This window comes from Passer montanus, unplaced genomic scaffold, assembly GCF_014805655.1.
Source record: "Passer montanus isolate IOZ18808 unplaced genomic scaffold, ASM1480565v1 scaffold73, whole genome shotgun sequence".
Classification (NCBI taxonomy): Eukaryota; Metazoa; Chordata; class Aves; order Passeriformes; family Passeridae; genus Passer; species Passer montanus.
This window is the reverse complement of record NW_024372481.1, coordinates 1,628,181-1,649,843: the sequence shown is the minus strand read 5'-3', so window position 1 is coordinate 1,649,843 and position 21,663 is coordinate 1,628,181. Positions and strand designations below refer to the sequence as shown.

Genomic DNA, 21,663 nt, shown 5'->3' with positions numbered 1-21,663 from the left:
CGGGGAGAGCAAACAAGGCCAGATCCTTACGTGTGGAAGAACACTTCGTGCCTGAATCACTGTAAGATTCCTCACGATGGACTGACTTTGGCCTGGGTTTTTTAGGCTTGGATTTGGGCTTCCCAAGCCCTTGCTCCTCCAAAATTTGCTGCTGTTTTTTCCTCAGATATTCCTGCTTGATGAGCTCCCGCCGAGCCTTCTCCTCCTCCTTCCGTATCCGATCCTCCTCAGCTTTGCGGCTGCCACAGAACACAAGGACAGAGCATTCAGCACGGAACAACTCCTGACCTTCCAAGAAAGAGAAATTCTTTTTCTGTGCATCATTACCGAGCTTCATCCCTTTTCTGCTCCACCTCAGCCTCCAGCTGCTGCTTGCGCAGCCGCGCCTCCTCGGCCTTGCGCTGCTGTTTCAGGAGGAACGCCGCACGTTTCTTGGCCAGCTCATCCTCTGCCTTCTGTTCATCCTGAAAAATCCAAAGGCATGCAAAATTCAAGGAACAGTGGACAATATATTAAGCTGCACATCACAAGAACGCTGATGATTCCAGGAAAATTTGAAGAAAAACTATTACGTTTGGAAATTTTTACATTTTAGTGTAAACCAAAACCTCTTGTTGCTCAAGAAAAAATTAAGAGAGAGTTTTAGTGTTCCCTTAAGTCTGTGAGGAGAAAAAGGGGCTCATCTTACTCTGACTTGTTTTTAAATATCTTTAATTATCACAAAACCTTCTAGACTTGCAAAGTACAACACAACTATGATGTGGGCCAGAATGGACATCGCAAATAATCCCAGTGAATGACAATCAGTCCAAATTAACCACACTACAAAGACCCCTAAATTCCCTGAGATTGAGACGAGTTTGACTTTCTTGAAAGAGAAATTAAAAGAGAAAGTATCATGTCAGCACATTTGTGGTATTGACAATAATCACTGCTAAACACAAATTAAGACATGAAATGTTTTGAGAGCAGATCTCTCTCCTTTTCCAGAAGTAACTGGGTTTTTTTTTCAATACCCAAATACTGCAACCAATAAGGGCTGTGCTCCATCAGGAGCCTGGGAAGCACCAGTTCTAATGCTGGGTGAGTGTGTAACATGAACCAAAGAGAGGAAGGTAACACATTTACCTTGAAGAAAAAACCCACACCAGACTTCTGATCACCTTCACTAATCATATCCGCAGAGCTATCCTGGTTTTCAAGTTCTCCTTCATCTGGAGCTTTCAAGTCAGACAAATCTACTTCAATGAGATTAGCCTTGCTTCTCAGGGGCTCATCCACTGGGACATTTTCTTTTCCTGAGCCATCAGAAGAATTCAACCCTGTTTCCTTGAAGCTGTTATTCACCTCTTTGCTCATTTCAGACAGAATATTTGCGTCTTTGGAGGTGGAGAGAACAAGTGCCCTTTGATTGCTCTCGTCATGAAGTCTATAGGTATCAAAGAAACACTTCTCCTGGGAACCACTTCCATGATCAGGGCTGCCTTCCAGCCCCGCTTCCGTGGGTGTCTTTGCCGAGCTGTTGGGTGGGAAAGGTCTCAAATGTGGAAGGTTTTCTAGGCTGGGTGTTGGGGTTTTAACACGTGCTGAATTCTGCTGCCTGTCCTTGGGGACCTTCAGCTCTGAAGGCCTCCCTGGCCGGGCAGTCCTGCCTTGGCCGAGCCGCGGCGGCTTCCGCAGGCTGTTCATTCCAGTTGGAGACAGGGGCTCAACAAAATGAATCGAAGGTTTCACCTTTTGGTCCTGAGAGTTACTTCTGCTTCCTGGGGATGGCACTGTTGGAGATTTCATGAGCAGCTCCTGCTGCTGGGATATCTTTAAGATGGCCTGCTGCAGGGTGCTGATTGTTTCGTTCAGCTTCTCGATAGAAAGATCACATTCATTGATATCTGCTTCAGTCACGTTGTCTTCTAGGAGGGCAACAGAAATAATGTTACTTTTTTCCAAATCGTGTATAGCAGCAGGGTCTTTTGGTTTGTGTTGCTCAGCAAAAGCCAGGCTTTCCTGCATTTTTACTTTTGCTACTTCTTGAGAATCGTTGAGCATTTCTTCTCTCTCCTCCTCTTTCACAAGGAACTCCTCGGATTTGGAACCCAAAGAAACTTCATCTAAATCTTCCCCATTGTGCCGGGAATATTCTTTTGCAAAATGTTCTGGTTTAAGAGGTTGTGGACCATCAGGAGACTTCCCTTTTTTCACAACATGCAGGAAAGCTGCCTTGCCCAATTTTAATCTCTGCCTTGCTGATAAGGCTTCCATCTTCTTCTTCTGAGCCTCTATGGCCCTGCGCTTCTCTTCCAGCTGCATGTGGAGCTGCACCAGCTCCGAAGCTAAAAGATTAACATTGTCTTTGTTCTGCCTGTTGGGGCTCTGCTCTCGCTTTTGTTTCCACGTGGTCAGGGGTGCTGGGCAGCTTTCTGACCCATCTGGGGTGGTTTTTTGGGAACTGCTGGTGCTGGACTTGGTCTCGTAGCTGTTGAGCCTCTGCAGCTTCCTCTCTGCAAAGCTGGTCATGCGGACACTGCCGCTGGCCATGGACACGCTGCTCACCTGGGAAATGGTGCTCAGGCAGGGGCTGGAGCGGCCGCTGGCGTCGTCCTTGTCCTCGTGCTCCTTCACCTTCATGTCCTCCTGCAGCTTGGCAGATTCCTCCTCACCGATGTACTTAGTGACTATAGGATGGTTGTCTATGGCCACCAAATCCTGGTCGGCATCTTCCATGTCCAGGAGATCTGGCTCGGAGTCCTGCGTCACCATGGTCCAGGTTGTATCCTGAACGTGCAGGCTGAGACCCTTCCCATAACTCACATTGACTTTACTCGTTACCTCATCGTCAGGTTTAGCAGCATGAAGAAAGAATCCTCCAGCGGATAGCTCCTGAGAGGAAGGATCTAAACTGCTACTAGCCAAAGGTCTGGAAGCTTCTATGCCTGCTTCCCCCAGGGCCACTGCATCTGCAGAACTGGGATCTGCAACTGGAGTGAAATCAGAGCTAGAAATTGGAGTAAAAGTCCTGTTGAGGTCATGCTCACCATGACCGCTCGCGGCTTTCTTGCGGACCAAAGACAAGTGTCCTTCATTTAACCTCTTTGTCACAAAACTCCTCTGTTTCCCCTCCCCACACTCATCCTCTTTATTGATGACCTGTTTTTCCTTGGCTGGTTTCAGGACTGCAGGCATTAAAGGCTCCAGGTAAAAACTCTCAGCTTTGCTGTCCGAAGGGTCGCTGTTTGTTTTTGGGGACCACGCTGTGGCCACTATGCTGGGCACCCTGGCTGCTGCATTCTGCACCTCAGGGTCACCACGGTTTGGCCTTTCTTCAGATCTGATGATTGCAATGAGCTCTTCATCTTCATCCTCCATCTCTACGTTGTTCAGCAAGCTCTTCCCGTTAGCTTTCACTGATGGAGGGTGGGGCTGATTTTTGGGGGTTACATTGACAATGTTGGAAGCAAGACTGTCCTTGCTGATGGACCTGGCCAGGCTAATGCTGTCACCAGAGCCAGGGTCCACATCAGTACTGGCAGAATGATGAAGAGCAAATGGTGTTGGCTGAGACAGAGGCCTAGAAAACACAAGAAGAATCTACTAACACTCAAGCATGACAAGGTACAATTTGTTGAAATAAAGACCATGATACAGACAGCAAAAATTGGTGTTTTATTTTTAAAATGCATCCTGTACCACAAGTGACCAGCAATACCAAGCAGCAACTTCAGACACTTCCATTTTCAACAGCACTTGCTGAAAATCACGGCTAACGTATTTTCAATTGCAAATCTAAAAGCAGTCAGCTCTGAAAGTGCACATAAGGAGAAAACAAAATTAAGTGACTGTCAGTGCAGTTCTAGGGCAGTGATACCACATTACCACAACCAAATTGTCCCAGTATCATTTCCTCAAGCAATGCTGTAATAAATAATTACCTGGGTTTCTTCTCTGGCCATGCCAGAACTGCCCCTCGTGGCTGCCCATCAACGCGGGTCAGAGAATTCGAACGGTGCCGATGGCCTGAAATGGTTTTTAATTTTTAACATTTTAGAAATGGTCATTAAACCAGCACTGCTGCCTCATTTAATAGCAAACACAGAAACAGAATCAACTCCTTCCCCAACAGAGGGCAGCAGAAAACAGATTTGCTGCAGCTGCCACCAGACACTGTCAAAGCCTGAAAAAAATTAAAATCCACTAAGTTTCTTAAAAGTTCTTTAAGATTTACTGAAACTCAACATGCTCACCCACTTGTGTTACTGCAGATTAATTAAATTCTGAATAATTTATGTAAATTAACTTATATTTTAATTAATTATTTTATTGGCATTGACAGCCATTGTTTGTTGAAAGGTGAATTCAAGGCAGACTTACCAGGGCTCTCTTCTCCCTGTAAAGATTTTTGTTGCTTTTGCCTCAAAGGCAGCAGTGGATGGGAAGGGCTGAAGGCAGGGCTTCCTCCTTTGCCACTAATTCAGAAAGGCAAAAATTCATTACTACAAAGAATTTTATTTTCTATAAGCAGAAAAAAAATCAAATGGTGAAGTCACACAGGTAAGTTACCCGCATCCTCTTTAAAACATAATATAATGAATTTTTAAGAAGTTCCTTAGCAAGAAGTTTTTCACATGTAACAACACAAAAGTAAACCTATTACCTGAAATTAAACTAAGTTTCTAAATGCAGTAGATTTAAGACAATGCTATGTAAATAGTAAATTCAAGACAAAGCAAAGATTGAAGTAACTTAGAGTTCACCAAGAAATTTATGTCAGCTGAAAACCCATTCCATTAACCACATCAGATCATGCTGAAGTTTGTTTTCACAGAACCCCAGGATGGTTGGGTTGGAAGGAGCCTTAAAGACTCATTTCCATGGACACCTTCCACAAGAGCAGCTTGCTCCAAGCAAGTCCCTGGCCAGCTCTCCTGGAGCCCCTTTGGGTACTCTAAGGTCACTCAGTGGCAAAACGACAACACTCAGCAGCACCAATCCCCAGGTGACCCAAAGAGAGGCACAACAGAAGGTGGAACAAGATGAAGACACACTCACAGGTAGTCAGGCTCCTCGGGGTGCAGGTAGTACCTGCTGCAGGCCTCAGGGGCTGCCTGGGCTGGGGGCTGCAGCTCTGCTGGGCTTGGGCTGGCAGGAGTGGCCAGGAAGCTGCGCTTGGTGGCGTTGGAAATGGGCACAGGGGGCCGGCTGCTCTTCTGCTGCATCACTGCCTTGGCTGGGCACAAAGGGACAGCATCAGCACCTCCCAGAGGGGCCAGGGGAGCACGACAGCACAGCAAGCTCTCACATTGAAGAGGGTACAAGGGAAACTTGGTATGCACTGCAACCTGAAGTATCGGTCTGTATTTAAATAAATTTAAATTTGGTGTTCGGGTGAATTTTGTGTTTTGGTGAGCTTAATGGAAGTTAGAAATTAATAATTAATTAGTGGGTTTAGGAGGGGAAATTACCTGTTCAAAAATTATCCATCCAAAAAGTGGATCTAGGACTAATTTTCCTTCTATTTTACTGCTTTTCAAAGACCCCCAGCAAGAATAAACCTTCCAAGGAAACACCACTAGGGAACAGTTCCACTGCAATGTAAGTATTTTCTAAATAACATGCCATCAGTTATCTGATAAACTTACCATCTTTTATTTCCTGGATATCTCTTGGTTGTACAAAGTCTGGTTTGACATTCTCAAACCACCAGAAGAGTTCTGCAATGAATACCATGACATTAGGCTGAAACAGAAGAAAAGGAAAATTACACCTCACATGAACAAAACCCTCCTGACTTACCCACACTTTATTGAAAAATACATCTTTTGTCATGTTCCTTACCTTTAAAACCAAAGGAGCATACAACATGTCCTCCAAGGTGAGGTAAAAGCATTTGTTCAGGTACTCATTTGAGAACTCTCTCAAGAGCTGAATGTTATAGAGGCTGTCTGCAATTGATGTCACCTCCTTCAAACAGATATCTGGGAAGGAGACAGGGCTGAGTCAGTTCTGGCACTTTCCCAGGGGATCACCCTTCCACCCCCAGCTCACAGGAACACTAAATACAGGAACTTCACAGACTCTACACCAGCACTGGGTGTTTACTGGCTACCAGTGACATTTCTCTACCTGCTCAGAACCACAGGGACAGGAAAAGGAGGAAGAAAACCACAGAGAACAGTATCAGGTCTGCATTCATTTCTGAATCCACAGGGGATTCTGTCTATCACAGCCACAGAAAAGGTAAACAGGCTACAGAGAACACACATAATGACAAAATACAAAAGCAATTAAAACCAGACATCTTGATTTGCATATAATAAAGGGTTACTCCTAGGATTCACAGTGCTGGTTCCTTCTGCAAACACTCAGGAGCTCTGCAAGGTACAACATATCTGAGAATTTAAAAACCAATACAAAATGTTGATTTGCAGAAGTTAATGCAACAAGGACATTGATTTATTAAGAAAAACATTTTCTGGGGAAGAGAACTCGAGTTTTGCAATGCTCAAGAGTGACAATTTCTGCAGATTGAAACTATTTCATAATCTAGATCATAAAATGCCAAGTTATGCCAAGAAAAACATGAGAATTATCAGCTAACACTGGTGGACATGTACTCCATTTTTATGGCATTGAAACCAAGCTCAGTATTTGAGCAAAGAAAGCCACATCTAAAACTAGAAAAGAAAGGATTCTTTTGTGGCTCATAATATACAGAGCACAGTCTTCTAAACACAATAAGTAAAAAAAAAACCAAGATCCAAGAGAGATTCTTTCTAAAATGCAGATTCCATATGTGACCTGCCTCCAACCTGCCATAGTCCTCTACCTATTAAATGTGCTGCATTTTAAATTTTTCATGTATTTCCAGTTCAGCTTTCAAAGCCTGAAAGCCTTTTTTTCCTTTGATTCCCTCAAAACCTTTATTACATACCATCCAGTTTCATTTGCTCTGGACAATAATAGTGAATCACAGCTAGAAGAGCAGCACCATCACTACCATCCTTCATCAGATCTTCCAGCACAGGGAAATAGGGTAACTGCCTGCTGGACAGGTGGTCCCTTCTGTAACGCACCTACAGAGAGAAACAAGGGTTCACATCATGCTGAAGAGGCTAAAAGACAAAAAAAACCAAAAAAGCAAAGAAAAAGGAATCTGTGTTAAGCATTGAAAACTCTTTTCGCTGGATCCTTTCTGCTATTCTGCCCCAAGTCAAACCCAGCTGACAAAGTTGTGCTTTTCTCCCTGTGGAAGCCAATTCTGAAGGAAATGGTGCTTCCCTTTAATCCTAGAATGGTTTGGGTTGGAAGGGACCTTAAAGATCACCTAACCCAAGCCCCTTGCACTAGGGCAGGTTGCTCTCCTGCCATTCAGTCTCCTCATGCCCAGGAGCAATCGCCTGTGGAAGCCAATTCTGAAGGAAATGGTGCTTCCCTTTAATCCTAGAATGGTTTGGGTTGGAAGGGACCTTAAAGATCACCTAACCCAAGCCCCTTGCACTAGGGCAGGTTGCTCTCCTGCCAGTTTCCTCATTCCCAGGAGCAATCTGTGCTGCTGGATTCCTCACTTCATTCACACATTTTAATTTATTGTAATCAATTTAACTCAAAACCCTTCCACACAGATGCATGAATGCAGCAGATCCAAAGAAAGAGACATGGGGAACTACATGAGAACACTTAAAGCTTGGGAGAAACAAAACACAGCAAAAATAATTCTGATGGGCTGGTGGTGATCTCTCATACCTTACTCACATCCATGGATTTCCTGTCCTGCCCACAGACAGCAAAGTTCTCTCAGAGGGAACCAGAACATGGCACACATCTGTGTGCAGCACAGGTGTTGTGCAAAAATAAAAACCACAGCCTTTCCAAAACAGGCAGAGAAGAGGAGGCCTTGACATCCCCAGCACAGCTCCCCTTGATTTACTACTGATCAAAATCAAGCTCTGGTGCAAACCACCCTGCAGCCCTCAGGGAATCTGGAGCTGCCAAAGCCAGTCAGCTGAAGAACAAATCTTGGCATTGCTTCTTGCAAGTTTTGCAAGTTCCAGGGTTGCTGATTCCTGAGCATCCACGCACTATGGGAGGCTGTGTCTAAACTGAGCAGCAAAGCAGGTGGGAAAGGAAGAGCAGAATGCACTGCAGGGCCTGGCAGGAACACCTGGCAGTGCTGGGGAAACATCCCTGGCACACTTCAGGGCATTGACAGCACTGGCATTGAACAGAATCTCTTGTCTGCTGTGCAGACACACCAATCACACACTGAATCACCAGAAGAAAGCTGGGTTTTACCAACATCCTACACTTCCCAAGCCAGCCTGGGAAAGCTCTACACACACACACACACACACACACTCCTAGGTGTCAGTTTAGGATGGCACAGGCTGTGAAAAAATCTGTTCAGAGCAATGAAGATCACTTGGAGCAATGAGAACCAGTTTCTTCTCTTTATTTTGCATATGCTATGCCAAGTTTCCCAAGGAGCTCAAAGCTATCTCTGCATGCTAATGCTATTTTTCCTGTCCTTTTCCCAGGTGCAAATTGGGTTTTTCCCCAGCCTGGAGCACTCCGTGAGGATGGAATGGAATGGAATGGAATCATACTGTACCACACGAGCATATTCCACTGGCTCCAGCATGCAGTGCAACAGGGCATGCATCAGATCAGGCTTACACAGAGAGAAACAGTGAGATACAGCATGGTGATTATTCCAACAAGAAACACATCAAAGGCATCAGCAACATCCACTATGCACTAAAATGTGGTTGGTAAGTCTGGTAGAATAAGTGTGCACACCAAGGGAAACTGGTTAGCTTGAAAGGGTCAGCGTTTATCCACTTAAAGTAAGTATATTAAAAAAAAATTCAGAAATTCTTTTTCCACTTTAATTCCTCCTGTAGTTAATGTAGATAAAAATATTTATTTGCCAATAGGCTTAAATGGAATTTAAATCAACGACAGTCAATACCAAGAACTAAAATCTGTAAAGATTCCTTGTTTCTTTTGGCTTTGGTGAAAAACCCCACAAATTTATCAAAGAGGGTTTTTATGGACTTAATTTAATTCCTTATTTTTTGCTCAGCTGTTATTCTCTTAACCCTTCAGTCTTTTACACAGAAAATTCTGAATTCTTCCTATTTTCTAAGCTGAGTGTTGTGGTTTGTAACCCTCCTGCCCATGCATACAATGAATGACATTTGTATGCAGTAATTGCAGAAATGGTGCTACTGAAATAGAGATCATCCTGTATTAGAAACACCCCAACCAAACAAAAATCACAAAATAAAAAAGCACAGAATTGACAGAACCTGACAACAACACTGAGAGACTGCAAACCCTGCCAGTAAACCATTAAAATCTAAGTGGACTAGAAGTGAGACAACCTTTGTTTACTCCTTCCTTTAATTTTAAAGTTTGTTTTGTTTTTCAAACAAAGGATTAGAAGGCTGCAGTGGGACTGAGCCCTCTGTGGGAAGGCAGAGAGATCATGGGAGGCTGCCTGATCACACCTGCCTTGTCCAAGTGCTCTGCCCTTTGGAATTAACAACTGAGACAACAGCTCATCTTCCCAGAGAGAAAATGAGTAACACCAGCTCCTGCAAGGGCAGGAGAAAGGGCATCAAAGCTGAGGAAAGGAACAAAGGAAAATCTCTGCAAGTTGAAATAAACTCAGAAAACTCTGACAAAAGAAAGCAGGATTTCTAAAAGAACAATTTTGTTGTTTTGGGTTGGGTTTTTTTTAATATGTAGTGGAATTGATATTCCAATTTCACACTTTAGCAAAGTTTGCACATTGGAACAAAATACTGATTTTTCTGTTTCCCTCCCACTGTGCCAGCTCCAGACTCCCTAACTGAGCACACAATCCCACCAAACTGTCCCACCACACTGGGCTGGCCAAGCTCCTACCCCACCTCAGAGAACAGCAGTGCCCTGGCTCTGGCAGATTCACAAATCTGCACCAGAGCAGGTGCAGGAGCAGTGTAAGAGCATTATTTAAGCACAAACATCTGAGTATCTTAACCATGGATTCCAAGATTAGGCAGCCCTTTAAGCCCCCCAGCTTTTCTCTCACCTCATGCTGTCATCAGTTCCTACTCACAACCAAAGCCAGCAAATGCAACCATTTCATGGTCATTTGCTATTTTTTTTAATTGCTACTCCCCCTCCCTGACTCCTGCAGTGTGGAAGCAGTTTTGAGATGCTGCAAAGGGAGTATGCTGTGTGCTGTACAGTATGCAAAAAGCAGGGCATGGAAACAAAGCCTGATGACCCCAAAGCTCACACAGGTGTTTCTCAAAGAGCAGCTGGGAAGCATTGCAATGGAAGCAAACACTCTGAGGAAGTTTAAAAAGCCATGATTTTGTGGATGACAACTGGTGTAAAAGTAGTTCACTTACAGGTACTAATTTCCAATACCATTTGGAAGGAGACTGCTCAGGAAGCAAGGAAAGGAACGTAGGAATAGGAGAGGAACATCAGCAATGCAAGTTAAAAGCAGTAATACTTAAATGCACTTCAGCAATAAACACTTTCATATTTCAGAGGGCTTGTAGCCTAGAAATTGAGATTTAAAGATACTAAATGAGACCCAATAAGGTCAAATAATTCAAGAGATCCTTTAGAGCACAGATCAACTTGTAAATGAAGCAGATCTTTTTTGATGAAGGATATTATTTTCCATAAAAGGCACATAAAAAACCTTCACCACTAACATGAAAATTAAACTGTGCCTTGTTCATAGGTCACACTTTGAGCCCTCTGACTAGTAATGCCAATTTGAGGAAAGAATATGTTATTAGTAATTTAAGGTTTTATGAAATCACAAATTGGGAGTTCAGATAGACATTATGTTGGAGAAAGACCTATTTGACCTTCTCCAGAAATGAAAGTGTGCTATATTTTGCAATATTAGTGCATTGTAATATAACTTCAAGGGAAAAAGCTGGAAAAAACTACAAACACACACATATAACATTTGAATGCCAAGAGTATCCTTCCTGGACAGAACCTGAATAAGTCCCTAAATACACACTGGACAAATAACATGCAAAAAGAACATGCCCCAAGAGCTTTCAAAATATATAAGATATATTTTGTGCTGTGAAAGCTGAGTCATATTTACCCACATACAGTTGATACAGGTTATTTTAGTTGAAACAAGTTGTTTTCATCCTACTGAAAGTTAAAGGAAAATCAGGAGATACCAGAGGGCTTCAAAGGCAGGGAAGGGCACTGATGACAGAGACAAAACAAAGTGCATGCAGAAAATCTCACTTTTGAGGATTGGAGCCCTCACACTTCCCTGACAAAGAAAATACTGATATTTAAATCCATTCATCATCAACACATAATATCACAAGTGAAGACAAATTTGTTTTACCTTTTGATGCCCTGGACTTTCCATTAGTTGTTGTTTTAATTTAATCTCTTTCTCTGTTATCTCTCTCATTTTAAGGTTCACCTAAAAGGGCATGGCATGGAAAATTAATTAAAATACACCTGGATATGTTTCCACAAGTGTCCTTCTTGCTCCAGTTACTTAATAGTTAATTCATGCTACAAACATAAAAAGTTCACAGAAAAGCATGGTACAGCAGTTTTCTAGCCCAAGTCTCTATTAGCAGGAGCTGAAATCACAGTCCTGGGTTTGCAAGGACACATTCTCTTTGGAATGTGACTCTTGTCACTCAAAAGCATTAGAGTAACTTAACTGCTGCCCTTGGAAAAATTCCAGCATTTCTGTTAAATGTTCCACCTAGTCAGGGTTAAGTCCATCCTCTTATTTAGCATGACACAGGGCTTCACCTAAAAAAACCCCACCAACTAAAAAAACACCTCATAGCAACTTGTCTGAAAAGAAAGAATCCAATGTTTACACTTTTTCTAACTTAGTTCCTGATTATCTTGTTTATTTTTAAATTTACCAACTTTATCCTTCCCTAAGAAAAACAAGTTGCTAAAGTAGAAGGGATGGTAGAAATGCACAAGTAAGAAAGGAAGACACGCATCAGAATCCATTTTGGAAATCTGAAAGGTGACAAGAAAAGACAGGCAGGCTTTTCCCAAAGTAAATTTTACCTTGTTAATCCAGAAAACCATGGCATCCTCCAAATCATAGGGCAGTTCTTTTGAGGCACTGAATGTAGAGAAACGCTTGACACTGGCAACCACCTTCTCAATGCTGATCATTTCTACAGTGTAGGCCATCATAAGAGCATCAATCATTGCCATATGAGAACTCTGGAAGAAGAAACCAGAGAGGACTGGAAAATCAAATCCCTTTTAAAAAGGGTATGTTCTAACTGTATGTTCTAACTGTATTTAAACCAAAACATTCCTAAGGTTAACGACCTAGAAATTAAGAGCTCTTCACTCCATTTACTATTTTAAATAGCGTTAAATAAAAAGCAGATGATTAGGTGGATTTAATTAAGCTAACCATTTTGATTGGTGCAGAGCCCAGATCAGATTCAGACACAGGTGTATCATCGCTCTCCATGACGTAAATCCCCTTCCGAGCCAGCGCCTGGATCACGGACTGGTGTCCCTGCAGAGCAGCCACCTGATCCCCCTTGAGGATGAGGCTGCACACGCGGCAGTAGAGCTCGCTGGAGAGCAGCAGTTTGATCACAGGGGGTTTGATGTGCTCCTGCTCGTACTGGTCGATGTAGAACGGGTCCTTCAGCTCCTCCGGGACGTTGTCTGCAAGAGCCGAGAACAGCGACACGTGGCTGGGCACCAGCAGTGAGCAATCCCAGCTGTTAGTGGGAGTCGTGTTTGATTTGGGATTGTCACTGGTACGTCACAGGTTAAAATCAGAGGGGTAAGGTTTATCCATATGGGCTGTTAGTGGGAGTCGTGTTTGATTTGGGATTGTCACTGGTACGTCACAGGGTTCAAATCAGAGGGGTAAGGTTTATCCATATCATCAAAGTAAAATCCCAAAGCATCCGTGCACAGCAAATGGACACCTGCAAGGCTCCGTCACCAGTCTCAAAAACAAGGCACCAATTTTTTCATGGATTTTGGCAATTCAGAAGGAAAAGACCAAAATATCTGACTAAAACCTTGAACATTTTACAAATCAGCCAGTGAGCTGATGATCTATTTTTTGTCAAGAGCATTGATCAAACTCTTGCAGCTTTCAGCCTTTAAATAATTCAAGCCTAGGAAGCAAAACCACTCCATTTGGATTAAGCAGGAATTTTAAACCAAGCCTAAAATTGAACTTCTTTTGCCTTGGCCCAATTTCCACAAGTTGTGTTAGGATTTTATCAAACTGAGTCTAGACCCTGAGTGTAGTAATTTAGAAGCTAAAATTAGCAAGACAGAAGGCCTCACCCTTGCACACCAGCAGCCATAAACACATTTTTACTACTCCCAGCACAGCTCAGAGCTGGCAGGAGAGGAAGGCACTAACAACAACCAATATTCCAATCACTCTAAATATGTCCAAGACATCTCAAATCCATCCCTTGCTCTATATCCCAAAATAAATCCTTCTCCTCGTGTTGGGTAATCAGCCTGGAAGCTATTGATCTTTATAACAACCCAGCAGGAATAATGAGAGTCTGCAACTCCAAGAAAAATATTTCCTAGCCTCAAGTGTATTGTCTTAATAGAAGCTGACATTTCCTAAATTTCAAACATAAAATTCTATCTGATGCTATCCAGTCACTCCGAATATCTTTCCCCAAAGTCACTTAAACAGTTCATTTTAAATATATACATCTACACTTAAAAGAAGTATTAATTTGGCAGCATATTTACTTTTCATTCAGCTCATTTCCAGAATAATTAAATTTTCCCATTCCAAGAAACTCCTACCCATATCTTTGAGCTGCAAAATAAGCCACACAATATTTGTATACTGCAGAGCACTTGATGTTCATGAAGAAGGATGGAGACAGAGTGTTATTGCATGAGCTGCATGTACATCTCACTTAGATAAAAATATGCAGCAAACCAGTGCTGTCTAACAGCTCCTGTCAGTCACACAGTGCTGGCCCTCTTTTTCAAAATGGGAAGCAAGTTGAAAAAGCTTTCTGAAGTTTTTTAAAACTGAGATAATGATTTTTCCTTTCTGTGACACTGAATGTGACTTTCCACTGAAGATGGCTGGAAGAGACACAATAAAACCCACTGGCACTACCTAAGTGGCATTTGTTAACATGGCTGTCCATTTTTAGTGAAACACATCATAAATTCAGATATTTTTAATCTTCTTAACATTAGTCAACCTGACCTAAAATCAAAGGCTGTTGGAAGCTCATTCCAGTTATGGAATGGCCATTTCCATTTCCAGATAGAGAACTCCAGACAGAGCTTCCATCTCTGAAGACTGAGGAAAGATGCAAAAATCCAAATGCAAAGCAGCTCATATAATTCAACATTTTAGTTCATTACAAGCTGCTACACCTTTAACAACCAAAGACACGTTGCTTTGTACTAGAATTATTTGTGAAAGGAAATAATACAAGCTCATAAAATATCCATGAAGTTGTACATCTCTGGCAGAGCATGAGCACCACTCCAAATTTTAAAGGCTTTTTTTAAAGCAACACAAAACAAATGCAAATTCCAAAAGTCTGCAATCTGAAGCACTTGGATGAGGGGTTTGTTTGGTTCCAACACCTGCTCTCCATCAGCTCAGGAACTGAGGTGATGCCTGGAATTGGGCTGGAATGGTGGACAAGACCCTGAAATCCCTCCCGCCCCACAGTTTGGGTTTTCCTGGGGATTTTCCCTTCTCCACAAGGTGGAGAGACTGGGATTATTTTACAGACTGTTACCACAGCAAGGAAAAAGGTTTCTCTGCAGCACTGACACGCCCAGGAGGGAAGCAATCTGTAGGATTGGGGTCTGTACACACATTAGTGACCCAGGAGAGGCCATGGAGCTGAGCCCCCCTGTGACAGGGGCAGGCAGACCTCCCACATCAATTTCTGATTAAATCAGCTCCATTTCAATGATTTTTAAAAGCCTTTTCTAGCACTAAATGGATCTAGTTCTTAGTGAGGAGATTCCATGTCACAGAAATCAATATGTTAAAAAAACCACAAACCCAAACAAACAACCCAAAACACACAAACAAGAAAGAAGAAAAAAACTCCCAACTTGTATTGTGTCATTCAATCTGAAAGTCCAGTCAAGAAAGCTGAAATCTTTTTCTTTTATACTGAAAAATCCTCTAATTTCATGTTTCTGATCTCCATATAACTGCCTAAGCACTGAATGGATTTGGATTGACCAGGATTAAGGGTAGGGCTGGGTGAGAATAACTTTTAGTACCAGGATTAATAATTTGACTTCCTACTATCACAGGAAGTTATTCATCAAGATTAATCCTCCCACAATTGCAATTTATTTCATTGTAAAAACTTGCCCAGGTTTATTTTTTACATTAGTACATAGAACACTTCTGCCTGTCACACATAGGAACAGTTTTGTAGCTGATTTATGTCCTGACTAATAATCTACAAAAAAAAATTAAGATCTAAAAACCACATCAAAGCTCAAGAGTGACAATGCTAACTTTACTATTTCAAATTTATTTCATGCTGGACATAATGGCAGGCACAAATAAATGAGAAATAAATGGCAGGAAAACTTGCAATGCAAACAGGATGCTAAATAAGTGTATAATTCTGAGTTGGGAAACTTCCAAATGGAATTGATGTCCTGTACTCAATGCAGTTGTCTTAAATGGGGTAACACAGAACAGACAAAAAAGGGCTTTAATTGAGAGGTGTCTTCAATATCTGAAATCTGCATCTGAAAGTGGAACTGAAGACACTGATCTTACCTTTCACACCTGTTAATTATCCTTACCACAGAAAACACCCGCAGCACCCAGGGCTGCTCCTTCTCCAATCCCCTTAAAAATGACAGAATTCCCACAGAGGCAGAAATCCCAGGAATACCTGGTCACTTTTAGAACCACTACACCCCCTCAGATTTACCCAGGGCTAATTTAAATCCCACCCCATGGACACACAGGCAGCCCCTGCTAGCATGGACAGCTTTTCTCCCCACTTTTATGGATCAGACAAACAGAGGTGTCACAGGCTTTGTGCCTGTCTCACTGCACAGGGTGCCAAGGCTCTTTGGGAAGAAAATGTCCCAGGCTTTCCAAGCCCCAGTTTCCATCAGCATCTTTTCCAGCACCTTCTTTCCATGACCTATAACTGAGCTTGGAGGTTAGAAAAGTTCTGCTCATTAAAACTTGAATTTTTACACATTTATGCCTTGGATTTTGGAGAAGACCAACAGAAAAAATTAACTTCTGAGAAATTAACACCTAAGTTGTAGCTACAAAAATTTCTGCTCAAGCAGTTTAACAAATAATACTAAAGAAAACCAAATTAAATCATGTCCTTATTTTTTTCTTATAAAGAAGCCTCCAATACAATTTTTTCATTCAGCCATTCTTTTGGTCTGTTCCATGGTATCAATGAGTTCTAATATCTCAAAAACTGTCAGTTCTGAGTATAAATCTTAAGTACAAAATATCCTTGAGAGGATTACAAAAATAGACTTACAACTACTGTCAGAGAGACAATTATTGCCAGACTCTCCTTGCTTCAGGGGAGGGAGCATTTCTTTATCATCTCCCTTACAAAAACCTGTTCAAAGACAACCACCTGATTCTGACTTGATAAAGAAAAATACAGTAATCTGAACAAATTTGACTTATCCCTTGAACTGCCGGGGTGGATCCACCCCAGATGTTATTTTACCTGCAGAAGCACGAAGAACTGGTTTCACCTGGAAAGGGAGCCAAGCTGTCCTGGTAAACAGCACCAAGCTTATTCAGATTCTGAGTAGGATTTCATTAGTATCAGTATCTGCTCCCAGAATTATTCAGCACTGGGTGAATGGCCAGGCTGAGCACAAACTCCACCTTCTCAGCACTAAAACCACCAGCATATAAACATTCTGTGTTGGTTCTCATTACAGCACTGAATTTTAAAGCCTGTAAGTGATCTGTAACAGGACACATGGAGATTTACATACAACAGGCAGGAAAACCCCAAGCTAAAGGCTTTGCAAACTGCTGGGAGAGTGACTGCACTTATTACCATATCTTTTGATCAAGGATAAAGCCACAATCCTGGATAAAGCAGGAGACAAAATAACAATTATGGAATCCTTCACCCCTGTAAACTTCACACAATAATACTCAGTGTTTATGAAACAGGTGCTATTCAAGAAACAAATGTTTAATTTTGCTAAACACAACGGCTTTCTTAAAAGGATTTTTACTACGAGCCTGAGAAGAAAGCTGACAAAAGACAAGCAGGGAATCCAGGGATTTAGGGAATTTAGCCTAGGAAACATCCTCACACTGCCTCTACCAACTGGTAACTGTGGGGTGTTATTACAGCACTGTAAAACCTTATTTAGCAAGCGAGTTCTAAGTATTCAAAGACCAAAAAACCCAAACTTGCATTCCCCCCCAATGCATTCCATTAGTCCTTGGCTTTCCTGCCTGCATCTTGCCAAAGGTTTCAGGCTACTGTCAGCATTAAGTCTGGAAACTATGTAAAGCTCCCAGCCCTGATAAATAAGTAAAACCCATCAGGTCCCTTTTGAAAAATCCAAATTTTGCACACTGTTTTACAGAACCAACAATATCTGCTATGGAAAGGGCTGGACAGAAGCCACTGCTCACAGCAAGCTGCAACACTGAGACACTTCCAGATCCTTCAATACCTAAATTTCCATATTACAGCCATGATGATGGAAAACATCATTTCCACACATAAATTAGTGCCACATGAAATAGGATGAGAAATCAGGATTTGTCATTGTCATTGTCCCTTTTCCCAAGTGGTACCAAATGAAACCATCCTGAGTTTGTTCTGTCCAGCTGCTGCTGGACAGAGCCCCAGGGCTCAGTGCACTTCCCACTGCTGTGCATGGCCTCATTCCTGCCTGGCAATCTGGATCTCTCCAAGCCCTGTGGAAAAGTGATCTCCCCATGCAGGGCTTGCCAAGGCTCCCAGCCCTCCCACGCTCACCCTCTGCAGCTGAAGCTCCCCACACTCAGTGGCAGCTTTGCTCCTCAACCTTTTAAACACCAGGAATTTGAATTCCCTGAAGTGGCTGTTTGGTTCTCATCAAAGTTTGAGGATGAAAAAAGCTAATTCTGGTCTAATTAAAATCCATTTTCTCAAACCACTGTCTCAGATAAAAGGCCTGAAATCTTTCCAGGCTACAGAAGGTTTCCAGATGAGCTCAGAGTGAGAGTGATCCATGTCAGTACTCCCAGATTTATTTGGGGAGATGGATGACAGTGAATGGAGAAAACCTTCCTTCATGACATCCTTCCCCTCTGCTTTCTGGAATCCAGACAAACAGTTGTAGGACCTCCCTCTGGAGCCCATCTGTGCCAGCCAGGAGCTGCAGGTTTCCAGGAGCAAACCATCCAGCCCAGCTACTGAGCAAGAAGAGGAGCTGTCTTGCAGTGTTTGTGTAGCTGCTCAGTTGTTTGGCTACCAACATTCTCTTTTCATGGCCAGAAGGTTAAAAAAAGAAAAGAAAAAAAAAGGAGGACACCATCATCTTGTATCACCAAATAAAACAAAGCCCAAGCTAGGACTTCAAAGTATTTATCATGCATGCTCCCAGTGATTTGTCCTTGAGGAAAAAAAAGCAAAGGATGAAGAATTTTCCTGTTTAAATACCAGCTTAGAATTCAAATATCCTTTAACAGCAAAGAGAAAATACAGTTGCAGGTAGAACCTGCAGTGATGAATGACTTTCAGTAAGAGTCTACACCAGCATCAAATCCTGTTCTTGACCCTTTCCACTCTTCACCACGAGCTCAACCTTACCAGATGAAAATGAAATGCACCAGAATTTGAAGGATTAAGGCACAAAATTACATCAATTCATAAATCAAATCCAAATCTAATATTTCAGAAAAATGTTAATTCACTTGAAGGCAGTTATGGAGACCTGGCAAGATTTACTTCAGAACAAAAGTGTTTTAATGTTACAAACAGATAAGCTTTATTTTTCACTAAATTACCCAGAAATACATCTAAAATAATAAAAAGTTCTCAAACCCTTTAATCTGCATAGTGAGATTTTAAATAATAAAATCACAATTGATTGTAGCTGCCCAAGACTCACTAAACAGCATCCAATATCTTAAAACTAAAACACAGCCCTGAGAGATGACAAGTAATGTGTTAAATTTAAGTATTATTCAAAATTATAATCACACAGGAAACCTTCTTAAACCCATCTTTCCATGAATTAAAGAGGCTTATAAATTTCTAGGATTGTGCAATGCTATTCCAGCAGTAATGGCTAACATGTGACAGAGACTTGCAGGAGCCATTTCAAAAATCAAACTACATTTCCACGGGCCACAGTCCTGCTAAAACACACACAGACACCAATCCTCACTCACTGGGGGAAAAATGACTTTTTCCTATTGTTTGTGACATTTAAACTGCTGTTCTTTGTAATCTGAACAAGCCTAAATGCAAGGAGAACAACTGGCAGAGGCTGCTGCAGCCAGAGATCCCAGCCCTGCCGTGGGAAAAGCTGATCCTTTTTAGCTTTTAGTCACAGGAAAGCCAAATACTTTTACAACCTGTGTTGTCAGGAGCATAAACAGACTTGCCATTAAGCAATTAACTGGTCCAAGAGGTTCAGACAGAGCCCTGAGTGCTGGAGCAGACAGCACCCAGCAGCACGAGGCCACTGAGCTCTCTCTGCAGCGTAGGATCCGTGCCAGTCCCTTCCCATTTAGGACCGGCCTTCCTTGGAAACAAAGTCACAATAAAAACAGTGCATCCCCAGCTCTGAACAACTCTTTTATCAGGGATGGCTAAAAAGTTGCAGGAAATGTTACAAACAATCCCAGCAACTGAGAAATATTTACATCAGGAAGTGCCTGTTCTGTTCTTTTAAGTTATCAATGTTCCACTGACACCCTCCCCAGATTCCCACATTTCATCTGATCCGTGGGGTTTTCTTGCCTCTTGTTGCTTGTAACAAAATACATTAAACACTGTAAACCCCATGATTATTTTTTTTGGTCCACAATCACCAGGATGAGGGAGACACTGAAAGGGCTGGAAATGTTTAAGAAGTAAAATAATTTATAAAAAATATTCCAGCAAGGATTAATATTTAATGGCAGGAATGGACCACTTTTCTTCAGCCTTGTCACCAAGTAAGCCAGTGCTAATCCATTAAGCATATTATGAGTTTGGAGAATTAGACTTAGATTAACAGGGCCACCTCATTTTCCAAAACAAGACTCTATACATGCTTTTATTATATCTTTTGTTCTGGATAAAACAGACCCACTAGCACTGCATCCTATTTCTTCATAATGAAGCTGCTTAAACTGGAGATGCATCTTGTACATTGAGACAGATCCAGTTCAAAACAAAAAAGTCTTTTTCAATAGCTGCCAGGAAAACACTGTACAAATATACTCCAAGAATATTTATTTTTCCACATTTGACAGTAAAAGTTTATGACAATGTGAGGGAAGGAAGAACTCCTCTATCCCCTACAACCTGCTCTTTAATGTCACAGTGCCCAAACTACACCTGCTCATTCAACATTTCTTTCCACAAAAGAAAAATGCTGCTGAACAGAAAGAGATTATTTTTTACAACATTTTGGATGTAAAATCATAATCTGATATAAAAGAAGTTCTAACTGAGCATTCACAGGGTGTCAATGTCCCAGCATCTACTGGCCAAGATGACCAGACAAGGAAGGATCTAAAGCCTGGAGGGACCTGGGGCCTGCAAGCAGTGACATAAAGCCCTGTGGAACAAAGTCTGCTTAGCTAAAGCAAGGATTTAAACATTTTAAGGCAGGCAGTTCTTGCCAAGCACCATCTGGGAGCGTTCACCATTAGGTTTGCTGATTCAGGGCATCTCACACAATCCCGTTATTCCTGTTTAAGGTACCAGCAAAGACACGGTATTATAGGAGAATAGGCTGCCATATTATTGATATTTAAAACAAAGCCAAATTTAATTACTCCTGAAACAGCAGGGGAGACAGAAAAAGCAAGAACAAAATCAAGAATGACTTCTTGACAGAGGTGATCTTACCTATTCCGTAGGCTTTAGCACAGATCCATTGTAGATTAGCAGCTATTTTTGCTCTGGCTGAATCATAGAGCTCCAAAGGGACAATCTCAACTGCACTATCTGCCAGAGCATCCATTTTTCTTCTGGTACTATCTCCACCCGCACAAACATCAACATCCACCATCTAAAACAAAAACAAAAGGCAGAGACTTTCACACCAGCCGACGATTCCAAAGCCACACAGGAGAGGGGCTGGCCAGGCTGCACACAACAGGCCCGACATCCTCGGGGATTCCCATCGGGAAGGGCTGATGCAGCTCGGGAATCAAAAGGCATCGGAGCCCGGGGCGAGCATCCCTTATTGTCAAGGGCAGGGCCCGGCTCGGCAGCGGAGAAGGGCGCAGCCCCGTCACCTGCCGACGGGATAAAGGCAGCACGGGGCTCTCCGGAACAATGCGGGCAGGTACCGCCGCCCCCTCCCCGCCCGCGGGGCCGCGCCGGGGCAGGGCCGGGGCAGCACCTGCGGCTCCTTCCCCCGCCGCGCCCCCGAGAAGCAGCAGAGGCTCCGCGCCCGCACGCCCATGGCCGGCCC

At 42.5% G+C, this 21,663-nt stretch overlaps 1 protein-coding gene across 2 annotated transcripts in view; it reads right to left on the bottom strand.

Annotated features, from left to right (window-relative positions):
* Positions 1 to 21,663, bottom strand: part of CAMSAP1 (calmodulin regulated spectrin associated protein 1) — a 32,944-nt gene that overhangs the window by 3,421 nt on the left and 7,860 nt on the right. The window contains exons 2-15 of one of the 2 annotated variants that reach the window (XM_039730706.1): positions 21,093 to 21,255; positions 12,437 to 12,699; positions 12,076 to 12,237; positions 11,378 to 11,458; positions 10,395 to 10,427; positions 6,926 to 7,067; positions 5,830 to 5,969; positions 5,634 to 5,730; positions 5,044 to 5,221; positions 4,366 to 4,460; positions 3,927 to 4,011; positions 1,129 to 3,565; positions 328 to 464; positions 31 to 239 (exon numbers count right to left, since the gene is read on the bottom strand). In XM_039730706.1, coding sequence (XP_039586640.1) covers positions 31 to 239; positions 328 to 464; positions 1,129 to 3,565; positions 3,927 to 4,011; positions 4,366 to 4,460; positions 5,044 to 5,221; positions 5,634 to 5,730; positions 5,830 to 5,969; positions 6,926 to 7,067; positions 10,395 to 10,427; positions 11,378 to 11,458; positions 12,076 to 12,237; positions 12,437 to 12,699; positions 21,093 to 21,255 — 4,222 coding nt within the window. The remainder of the gene's footprint in view (positions 1 to 30; positions 240 to 327; positions 465 to 1,128; positions 3,566 to 3,926; positions 4,012 to 4,365; positions 4,461 to 5,043; positions 5,222 to 5,633; positions 5,731 to 5,829; positions 5,970 to 6,925; positions 7,068 to 10,394; positions 10,428 to 11,377; positions 11,459 to 12,075; positions 12,238 to 12,436; positions 12,700 to 21,092; positions 21,256 to 21,663) is intronic. The other variant, XM_039730707.1, reaches the window with a different exon arrangement.